Source organism: Rana temporaria, chromosome 8, assembly GCF_905171775.1.
Source record: "Rana temporaria chromosome 8, aRanTem1.1, whole genome shotgun sequence".
Classification (NCBI taxonomy): domain Eukaryota; kingdom Metazoa; phylum Chordata; class Amphibia; order Anura; family Ranidae; genus Rana; species Rana temporaria.
In genome coordinates, this window is record NC_053496.1 from 189,872,749 (window position 1) to 189,884,183 (window position 11,435).

At 46.2% G+C, this 11,435-nt stretch overlaps 1 protein-coding gene across 1 annotated transcript; it reads right to left on the reverse strand.

The window, feature by feature from the left end:
• Positions 1-6,949: 6,949 nt before the first annotated feature.
• On the reverse strand, positions 6,950-11,169 carry LOC120909764 (gastrula zinc finger protein XlCGF17.1-like). Its single transcript, XM_040321492.1, has 3 exons — positions 11,131-11,169; positions 10,930-11,038; positions 6,950-8,927 (listed from the first exon to the last, which is right to left on the reverse strand). The coding sequence occupies exon 3, from the start codon at positions 8,764-8,766 to the stop codon at positions 7,810-7,812; it is 957 nt and encodes a 318-aa protein (XP_040177426.1). The 5' UTR covers positions 8,767-8,927; positions 10,930-11,038; positions 11,131-11,169; the 3' UTR covers positions 6,950-7,809.
• Positions 11,170-11,435: the final 266 nt, after the last annotated feature.

The following is an 11,435-nucleotide window of genomic DNA, read 5'->3' on the forward strand; positions in this document are numbered from 1 at the left end:
AGATGCTCCGCCCCACCCACCTTGTAACAGTGGGGGATGGTGTGACCTTCCTGTGTGGAATCCCGGGAATACAGAGGACGGGGACATCTCTCTGGTGGGTTCCTGGTATTAGGTGGCTCCATCATATCCTTGTGTCCTTCTGAAAACTCCTCCATCACTCCATACTCCTCATCCTCCTCTTTATACTCTTCTTTAATAATAATATTATCATCATCCTCCAGGTTTCCACCCTAAAAATATAAAATTAAACATTCGTTGTAACAAAATAGGTTTAGTATGAACATTTCCCACCAATGATTGTTCCTCAACTACCTGATGATGGTGGGGGATGGTGTGACCTTCTGGTGTGGAATCCCAGGAATACAGAGGACGGGGACATCTCTCTGGGGGGTTTCTGGTATTAGGTGGCTCCATCATATCCTTGTGTCCTTCTGATAACTCCTCCATCACTCCATACTCCTCATCCTCCTCTTTATACTCTTCTTTAACATCAATATTATCACCCCCAAGACATCTCTCTGGTGGGTTCCCATTACTGGATCCATCTGTAGGAAACACACACACTGACTGAATACATTGTTTCTATGTGTTTATCAGATGATGGGGGATCTAGGTGGAGCCTCCGTACTGCTCTCTCCTTTACAATAAAGTCTCCTCTTACCCGGTGATGTGAGGGGCGGCTGATTGTCCATCATGACGTCCTTGTAGAGATCCTTGTGTCCTTCTAAATACTCCCCCTCCTCCATGGAGAAATAGACAGTGACATCCTGACACCTTATAGGAACCTGACACACACAATGATACAGTCACCATCCAGACACACCCCTTGTCTGTTACTGGATAATGTCCCAGAATCCTCCTCACCTCTCCTGTCAGCAGCTCCGTCATCTTCTTGGTGACTTCTAGAATCTTCTCCATGTTGTGTCTCTCGGGTTTTAGGGAGTCACATGGAGGCACTGTGATGGTCATGTGATCTCCTGACTTCACAAGAGGAAATCTCTGTATTGGAGAACCAATAGGAATATCATGTTAGATTCCCAGAATCCTCCTCACCTCTCAGGTCAGGTCTGTATTATTAATAGAGATAAGAGTGGTGTCATGTGACCTCCCAGAATCCCCCTCACCTCTCCGGTAAGGTCTGTATTATTAATAGAGATAAGAGTGATGTCATGTGACCTCCCAGAATCCTCCTCACCTCTCCGGTCAGCAGGTAGATGATCTCCAGGGTGAGGTTTAGTATCCTCTCAGTCATGTGACTTCGGTCCTCTTCCATCCTCATTGGTCCCATCATTTGATCTATAGAGGTCTCCTTGTAGACGGATAACTTTGGGAAATTTAAGTAAGGATTATTTGGATGGTATTGGTCACACAATAATAGGATGTGGATGTGAGGGGGTAATAGGAGGGTTGCTGTACATTGATGAATGACTGCCCCCCATTGGAACACGTTTAGTGTTTACCTATTCATATATACAGTATCCAGGACATTGCACAGGGTGGTGGTGGGTTCCTGGAGCTGTGAATTCCAGCATCGGGCACTGCCAGAGCCTGTGTCATGAGAAGGTATTGGACTGTCCCCCTGTATGCAGAGCACTGACCCCCGACCACCCATTAGGCAATATTTCACAAACAAATCACCTCTGAATACGAGTGCCCGATGTAAAGGAATGACCCGGGACATCCATAGACTTTGTGAGGATGGGGGATACTCCTGTGTCAGCGTCCCTGATAAGTCTTGGGTCTGAGTCCACTCTGTGCCCTTTGGGCATGGAGTGGCAAGTGAATCATAACTCATGTACTACATGAGATGGGACATCACTGACAGTTCGTATTGCAGGATTTTGAGACACTGCAAGATGTTGGATTGTTCTGGCGTGGATAGTGTTTTACAGTATATTCCTTAAAATGCCTGCAAAGAATATTCTATGATTTCTAGTGACATGCTAATTGAATCAGGGCCTGGGAGGCAGTCCATTGTCCTTGTGTAAAGGTGTTGTAACGGACAGGTGTTAATCCCAGGTCTGCTCCCAGACCTATAATTATGCATGCTAAAAACTGTTATGTGTGATAACACTGTCTCTGTATGCGGAGACGAAACGTCTGCCTAGGAGACGGAGTGGGTGAAGGTTTTGTTGTTAGTAATTGAGGAATGTTTAGTAATTAGCCTTAGTGTGTGATTGGGGGGGGGGACAGTTTGATTGTTCCTGTAAATTCTGTGACCTGTTGTACTATATAAAAAGACTGAGAGAAATCATTAAAGTGTCATTACATTTGGAACAAGTACAGAGCGTGTCTCGTCTTGATTCTGGGAAAATGGGATGCCTGCTGGTCTGTCTGTGTGTCAGATGAGCTGTTGTCGTGGATGGAAGGTTGTAAACGGTGGTGACCGTTACACCCACCAAGGGGTGAAGAACTGTCCTTCATTCAATTTGGTATGTTGGAGAATTTTATTTGACCAATGAGATGGTAAGAAGGTGAAAATTGACTTCCTTTTCCTGGCAGAAGTCTGTAGGGAGGTCTGAAAAGTAAGTGAAGGTGGGAGGACCATCATAGACCAAGAATCCCCCTCCCTACCTTAGAGACCCCCTGAGCCCTACAACTGCCTCTTCCCTCGGAGCCCTGAAGCCCACCAACCCTATCAAGGGACCAAAATCCTACATCTACACTATCCCTCAAGGGCCCCAAAGTCCTTCAGCCTCTGTACCCCCTGAGATGTTCCTCAGCTCCTCTACTTTCCTCAGAACCCTCTGAGATGTTCCTCAGCTCCTCTACTTCCCTCAGAACCCCTCGAGATGCTCCTCAGCTCCTCTACTTCCCTCGGAACCCCCCCGAGATGTTCCTCAGCTCCTTTACTTTCCTTAGAACCCCCCGAGATGTTCCTCAGCTCCTCTACTTCCCTCAGAACCCCCCGAGATGTTCCTCAACTCCTCTACTTCCCTCAGAACCCCTCGAGATGTTCCTCAACTCCTCTACTTCCCTCAGAACCCCCCCCGAGATGTTCGTCAGCTCCTCTACTTCCCTCGGAACCCCTCGAGATGCTCCTCAGCTCCTCTACTTCCCTCGGAACCCACCAAGATGTTCCTCAGCTTCTCTACTTCCCTCAGAACCCCCCCGAGATGTTCCTCAGCTTCTCTACTTCCCTTGGAACCCCCCCCCCGAGATGTTCCTCAGCTTCTCTACTTCCCTCAGAACCCCCTGAGATGTTCCTCAGCTTCTCTACTTCCCTCAGAACCCCCAAGATGTTCCTCAGCTCCTCTACTTCCCTCGGAACCCCTCGAGATGCTTCTCAGCTCCTCTACTTCCCTCGGAACCTCCCGAGATGTTCCTCAGCTTCTCTACTTCCCTCAGAACCCCCGAGATGTTCCTCAGCTCCTCTACTTCCCACAGAACCCCCCCCAAGATGTTCCTCAGCTCCTCTACTTCCTTTGGAACCCTCAGTATTTCCCTCCCTCTGACAATTATGAAGGAACATATTCTTCATGACAGGCTGGGGAATGTTTTCTTCCTCCTGACCAGCAATGTAAGGGGCTCTATGCTCCATACTCCTGACCCCGACACTCCATCATTGAGTTGGCTGCATAGTGTAATGATTGCCCATTAGCTGCCTGTGTAGTGTAATAATTACCCTCTGTAGGCCATGTATGGTCAGGATGGTCATTGACTTGTCTGTGTATCGTCAGTGCGGTTAGTTTTTAGAGGCACATATTACTAGAATTTATCTTCAAAATTAAGCGAATGTTCTGACTAGACATGTGCAATGCATTTCGTAATGAATCGAAATTCGGGTAAATTTTGCATCTTTTGGATGCATCCGAAGGAATAAAAAATTACAAATTTCAACTAACACAAAATAAATTATAACGAAAAAAACAAATTCATTTGGCATGATTGGTTAAAGGTCTAGTGAAACGGCAGGTCAACTCGTAATGGCGTAACAAATTATCTGAATTCAATCATATCGATTTGTTTTTATTCTATTAGTATAAAGAAATTGATCCGTCCACAAAATATAACGAATTAATCGTTTATCGAATTAACGTCACAGTGACTATGGAGGAAGAGGATGGACATGACGGGGTTACTGGGTGTAAATAGAAAATAAGATCTTATCTGGGAAAACTGTTGGCGCTATATAAATCCTGTATAATAACAATAATAATTACCTCATCTGCGGCCACATCCAGCTTTGTCTTCTCTCCACTTCCTCCCGACTCACCTCTCACCCGGGATTTTCTTTTTTATAACCTGACATCACTTCCGGTCTGCACCTGACATCACTTCCTGTATTCCATAGAGACTTCCTGTCTGTAAGTATTAGAGGGACTTCCTGCGAGCGTTCCACTCTCTTTACGTGGGTTCACCACCTTGTGGAGCATATGGGAACCGCGGCCATCATTTTTTATATTCAAACTTCCTCATTGTAGCTGTTATGTTTTTTTGTTGTTGTTATTTTAGTGCATTTCAGTTGAAGCCAAAACAACAAATAAAAAAATGAATGTCTGAAGTTTGGAAAGGTTTCAAAAAAGTGCAAAATGGAAGGAAGTTATGAAAGAAAAATCTTCAAAAAGATGGTAATACGCATGGAAATCCACCTACATGGGGGAGACGAGACCTTTGTCATGGGGCCTTGCTAGGGGGGCAGGGGAGGAATTGCAGCTCATCCTGGATAGGTACCCTTCCAATGTTGAGGGTGTGTGATCTGGTCCAGTTCTAGAATAAGGGTGTAGTATGGATTTTGAGGGGAACCCCAAAATCCTGCAGGCCCAGGGGCAGAATGACCATTCGGGCAATGCCTGAGGGCTCCATACCACTAGGGGGCCCCCATCAGGGTTGCCAGCCTCAGTAAAACCAGGGACAGTATGTAAAAATCCCAAGATTATAGCTGCCTCGCCTCTCCAGTACTTTTTCAGTGTGTATGTGCATTCTGTGTGTATATTGTGTGTCTGTGTGTATACTGTATGTGTGTGTGTGTATATTGTGTGGCCCCATAATCTATTGCCTGGGGGTCCCATAATTTCCTATTGCCCGGTGGGGCCCCATAATCTCCTATTGTCCGGGGGCCCCTATGAGTTGTCAGTCCATCCCTTTGTAGGCCAAGTGGCCTTTATTGTTTCATAAGACAGGGAACACACTTGCTGTCCTCCTCCTCAGTGGAATCCCGGAATAAAGGTCTAATGTGGCTTTTGAGGAGGACCTCACCCCCTTTTTGTTTGTTTTTTTGCCAGGATTCTCCTCAAAAACCATACCAGACTTTTGTCCAGGCATGAAGAGAAGAGGAGGGGCAGAAAGTGTCCACCCCTCGTCAAGAAACTTTCCAGGTCACATGCCATGCAAATTAAAAAAAATGGCACGGGGTCCCTTCTCAAAATCTGTAGTAGACCCTTATTCCAGATATGGAGCTGGTATTTATTTTAAGGGGGACTGTGACAAGAGTCACTTTAGGTGGGGTGCCCGAGAACTCCATTCTGATCTGTACTAGTCGGACTCTCTTTGTAAAAATGTATATATTGTGTGCTGTCCCATGCTGTCGGACTCTTTTGCTGAGATCATTTGGAGTGTGGTTGTATTCCATTTAGGGTGACCACGTGTCCTGGATTCCCCTGGGACAGTCCCGCATTTTGCAGGTCTGTCCCGGGTCCTGAAACCTTCATTCCAGGACAATACAGTGTCCGCATTTAAACTGACACAGCCAGGTAAAACGGGTCTCGGGCCGGCCAGGACAAGTACTGTCGGTGAGGAAAGTGTCGATACGGCGGCCTTTTTTTGGGGGTGTGATCAGTGCTTCTGGGTAGAGCGCGCATCCGCCGCCCCAGCTGTGCTGTGATTCATTACAGCACAAGCTGATTTTTGGGAAGGGGGTCCCTGAATGGCCGTTTTGGAAATGTGGTCACCCGATATGGGGCTGGTATTAATTTTGAGGGGGACTGTGACAGGAGTCACTTTAGGTGGGGTGCCCGAGAACTCCATTCTGATCTGTACTAGTCGGACTCTCTTTTCAGCCGCACTGGAACCTTGTATATATGTATATGTTGTTTCATGCTGTTGGACTCTTGCTGAGATCGTTTGGGGTGTGGTTGTATTCCATTGTTTTATTGTCTCTGTCTGCCCTGGCTGTGTGGGTGGGGGGGATTCCTTCAACAGCTCTCCTTGCTGATTGGACAGTTTACCCCACCCTGAATTCCAATGGGAGGGGTGATGGTCCAGAGTGTGATAACTGTTGTGTCCATGTGTGATAATAAATCAGTTTGTTGTTTGCCACTCTACACTGAGGTGTTGTCTGGTGACTGGGGGGCTATAGAGTCTTGGATAGTGCTGGTTCTGGACAGAGGAAGCATTGATGGCGACAGAGGACAAGGGTTCGTCACAGGGACCCCATGCAAAAAATAAAAAAAGGGGAAGGGTCCTCCTTCAAAAACACATGGCAGACCCTTATCCAGGCAAGTCACCTGGCTAGTTAGGAAATGGTGGGACCAGCGAGCATGCGCCCCCCCCTATTGCAGAACTATACCAGGCCACATGTCCTCAACGCTGACAGGAAGGGAGTGAAGCCCCCGTGGGCTAGGTGTTCTGTTCCCATGTTGGTGCGGACAATGGCCTCATCTCCATACCTCTGGGCCGGAAGATATGGGGGTCTATGGGGGGAGCATATCAGAATCTGGAAGCCCCCTTTAGAAGAGGGGGACTAAAGCTACTCACTCACAAAAAGAATAAAAAAAGGAGAAATAAAAGCACATCTATTGTAGAAAAAGTCCTTTATTAAAGGAAAATAAACCATCCCCCCCCCATGTAAATCCAACACCAATAACATCGATCAGCTCCAACGTCAATCACAACGCTGGAAGCCCCGGTGACCTCCTGATACGACCCTCGTCATAGCAATCTTCTCACACGGTCATTTTTTATACACAGATCCCTGTAAGAATGTATAACTTGAAAAAAAAACACAAAAGACGTTACATAATATTTTTATTGAAGAGACCGGATGATGAAGAGAGTCGTCCATAAAACAGCTTTATTCATAACGGACAATCAACAGCTGGAGCCAGTAAAGTGAAAGTCCCGGGTGCCGGACGTCACACAAAAACCCCCATATGAGAATTGAGAGCCAGCCTCAGCCCAGACTCCACCCAAGCCACGACCTCCAACGTGTTTTGTCCCACCCATGGAGCTTAGTCTTTGATATGAAGCCCAGACTCCACCCAAGCCACGACCTCCAACGTGTTTTGTTCCACCCATGGAGCTTAGTCTTTGATATGAAGCCCAGACTCCACCCAAGCCATGACTCCGACGCGTTTTGTCCCAGCCGTGTGGCTTAGTCATTGAGATGAAGCCCAGACTCCGCCCAAGCCACGACCTCCGACGCGTTTTGTCCCAGCCGTGTGGCTTAGTCATTGAGATGAAGCCCAGACTCCGCCCAAGCCACGACCTCCGATGTGTTTCATCCCACCCATGGGGCTTAGTCATTGAGATGAAGCCCAGACTCTGCCCAAGCCCTGACCTCTGTCGTGTTTCGTCCCACCCATGGGGCTTAGTCATTGAGATGGAGATTCCATTAATTAACCAGTTGCCTACCGTCTCACACCGATATACGTCGGCAGGATGACTCTGCTGTGCGAAACCATGTGGGGGACCCGCCAGTGCGATCGCCGCTGGCTACCTGCGATCCCGGGCACACACAAATCTCTGTTCTGTCAGGGGAGAGGAGACATATCATTTGTTGTCTCCTCCCCCAGTCACTCCCATCCCTCCCCCAGTTAGAAACACATCCTTGTCTTCGGAACAGATGTCCCTCTTTAGGAAGTTTCCACACTATGGACAGGAGAGAGGGTGCTGACTTGTGTGACTCTTCTGGTGTCTGAGAAGTTTTACTTTACAAGTGAAACATTTCCCGCACTCTGAACATGAAAAAGGTCGCTCACCCGTGTGACCTCTGAGGTGTATAACAAGGTCCTCTTTCCTTCTGTAACACTTCTCGCACTCTGAACAGGAGAACGGTCGCTCTCCCGTGTGAGTTCTCTGGTGTTTATGGAGTCGAAATTTTAGCGAAAAACCTTTCCCGCACTCTAAACATTGAAAAGGACGTTCGCCTGTGTGACTTCTTAAGTGAACAACAAGTTGATTTTTCCGACTGTAAAATTTCTCGCACTCGGGACAGGAGAACGGCTTCTCCCCAGTGTGCCCTTTCATGTGTTCAATTAAGTTCCTGTGTTGTATGAAACCTTTCCCGCACTCTGGGCATGAAAATGGCATCTCACCGGTGTGACTTCTCTGGTGGATGGTAAGTTCTGACTTTACTCTGAATGACTTCTGGCAGTGGGAACATGAGAACGGCCTCTCACCGGTGTGGCTCCTCTGGTGTACAATAAGGTGGGATTTACTTATAGACAGTTTCCCACACTCTGAGCATGGAAATAGCTTTTTGGTGTGGGCTCCCTGATGTGTGGTATGTTCAGATGTATGAATAAAAGGTTTTCTGCACTCCAAAGATGACAAGGAACTCGTATCTAAGTGAATTTTCTGATGGCTCCAAAGAATGTATTTCTGATTAAAGCGTTTCCCGCACTCTGGACAGGAAAACGGCTTCTCGCCCGTGTGGATTCTCAGGTGTTTAATGAGGCTCTCTTTCCGCGACAAGCATTTCCCACACTCTTGACAGGGAAAATTCTCGCCGGTGTGGATTCTCAGGTGTGATGTGAGCTTGTCTTTCCGCGAAAAGCATTTCCCGCACTCTTCACAGGGAAAGTTCTCACCGGTGTGAATTCTCATGTGTCTTCGCAGATGATCTTTCCGTTTAAAACTTTGACCGCACTCCGAGCACAAGTAAGACTTCACTCCCTGAGAATCTGTTGTGACTCCATCATCTTCTCCGACATGATCTGTAGAAGAAACACAGAGCCCCTCCGAGGAATTCCCAACATCACATCCATCTGTGAGAGAGAAACATTGTATCATCATCAAAGGATCATCATCGTTCATCAATCTCCTCCTCATTTGTATATTGGAGGGATGGAGATGGTCCTTTTATATGGTGTGCAGTATCTCCTCCTCATTTGTTGGGAACATGACGTTATATTGGAGGAATGGAGGAAGACCTTTCATATGGTGTACAGTATCTCCTCCTCATTTGTTGGGAACATGACGTTATATTGGAGGAATGGAGGAGGACCTTTCATATGGTGTACAGTATCTCCTCCTCATTTGTTGGGAACATGACGTTATATTGGAGGAATGGAGGAGGACCTTTCATATGGTGTACAGTATCTCCTCCTCATTTGTTGGGAACATGACGTTATATTGGAGGAATGGAGGAGGACCTTTCATATGGTGTACAGTATCTCCTCCTCATTTGTTGGGAACATGACGTTATATTGGAGGAATGGAGGAGGACCTTTCATATGGTGTACAGTATCTCCTCCTCATTTGTTGGGAACATGACGTTATATTGGAGGAATGGAGGAGGACCTTTCATATGGTGTACAGTATCTCCTCCTCATTTGTTGGGAGCATGACGTTATATTGGGGGAATGGAGGAGGACCTTTCATATGGTGTACAGTATCTCCTCCTCATTTGTTGGGAACATGATGTTATATTAGAGGAATGGAGGAGGACCTTTCATATGGTGTACAGTATCTCCTCCTCATTTGTTGGGAACATGACGTTATATTGGGGGAATGGAGATGGACCTTTCATATGATGTACAGTATCTCCTCCTCATTTGTTGGGAACATGACGTTATATTGAGGAATGGAGGAGGACCTTTCATATGGTGTACAGTATCTCCTCCTCATTTGTTGGGAACATGACGTTATATTGGAGGAATGGAGGAGGACCTTTCATATGGTGTACAGTATCTCCCCCTCATTTGTTGGGAACATGACGTTATATTGAGGAATGGAGGAGGACCTTTCATATGGTGTACAGTATCTCCTCCTCATTTGTTGGGAACATGACGTTATATTGGAGGAATGGAGGAGGACCTTTCATATGGTGTACAGTATCTCCTCCTCATTTGTTGGGAACATGACGTTATATTGGGGGAATGGAGGAGGACCTTTCATATGGTGTACAGTATCTCCTCCTCATTTGTTGGGAACATGACGTTATATTGGAGGAATGGAGGAGGACCTTTCATATGGTGTACAGTATCTCCCCCTCATTTGTTGGGAACATGACGTTATATTGGAGAAATGGAGGAGGACCTTTCATATGGTGTACAGTATCTCCTCCTCATTTGTTGGGAACATGACGTTATATTGGGGGAATGGAGGAGGACCTTTCATATGGTGTACAGTATCTCCTCCTCATTTGTTGGGAACATGACGTTATATTGGAGAAATGGAGGAGGACCTTTCATATGGTGTACAGTATCTCCTCCTCATTTGTTGGGAACATGACGCTATATTGGAGGAATGGAGGAGGACCTTTCATATGGTGTACAGTATCTCCTCCTCATTTGTTGGGAACATGACGTTATATTGGAGGAATGGAGATGGACCTTTCATATGATGTACAGTATCTCCTCCTCATTTGTTGGGAACATGACGTTATATTGGAGGAATGGAGGAGGACCTTTCATATGGTGTACAGTATCTCCCCCTCATTTGTTGGGAACATGACGTTATATTGGGGGAATGGAGGAGGACCTTTCATATGGTGTACAGTATCTCCTCCTCATTTGTTGGGAACATGACGTTATATTGGAGGAATGGAGGAGGACCTTTCATATGGTGTACAGTATCTCCCCCTCATTTGTTGGGAACATGACGTTATATTGGAGGAATGGAGGAGGACCTTTCATATGGTGTACAGTATCTCCTCCTCATTTGTTGGGAACATGACGTTATATTGGAGGAATGGAGGAGGACCTTTCATATGATGTACAGTATCTCCTCCTCTCACTGTTCAATGGAAGCAGATTTGTTTCTCACCTGTGCTAACAATCTCTGGAAGTTCCTCCTCTTTATAAGACTGGTGGCTCAGTGACGACCTCTGACTTATTTTGCTGTTTTCTTCTATTTTAGAAAAGTGTTCTTCATCCTAAATAATGCACAACACAAAAATTGAAATAAAAAATAGTACATCTAACTTCAATTTTCTTTGATGGTTTGAGATTTGTTAGGCCGATCTACCTCATAATCCTGACCTTCCTGTGTGGAATCCCGGGAATACAGAGGACGGGGACATCTCTCTGGTGGATTCCTGGTATTAGGTGGCTCCATCACATCCTTGTGTCCTTCTGAAAACTCCTCCATCACTCCATACTCCTCATCCTCCTCTTTATACTCTTCTTTACCAACAATATTATCATCCCCGAGGTTTCCACTCTGAATATATAATAAATCATTCATTATAATAAACATGTTTGTGTATAAATCATAACCACCAATAATTGTTCCTCATCTACCTGATGATGGTGGGGGATGGTGTGTTCTTC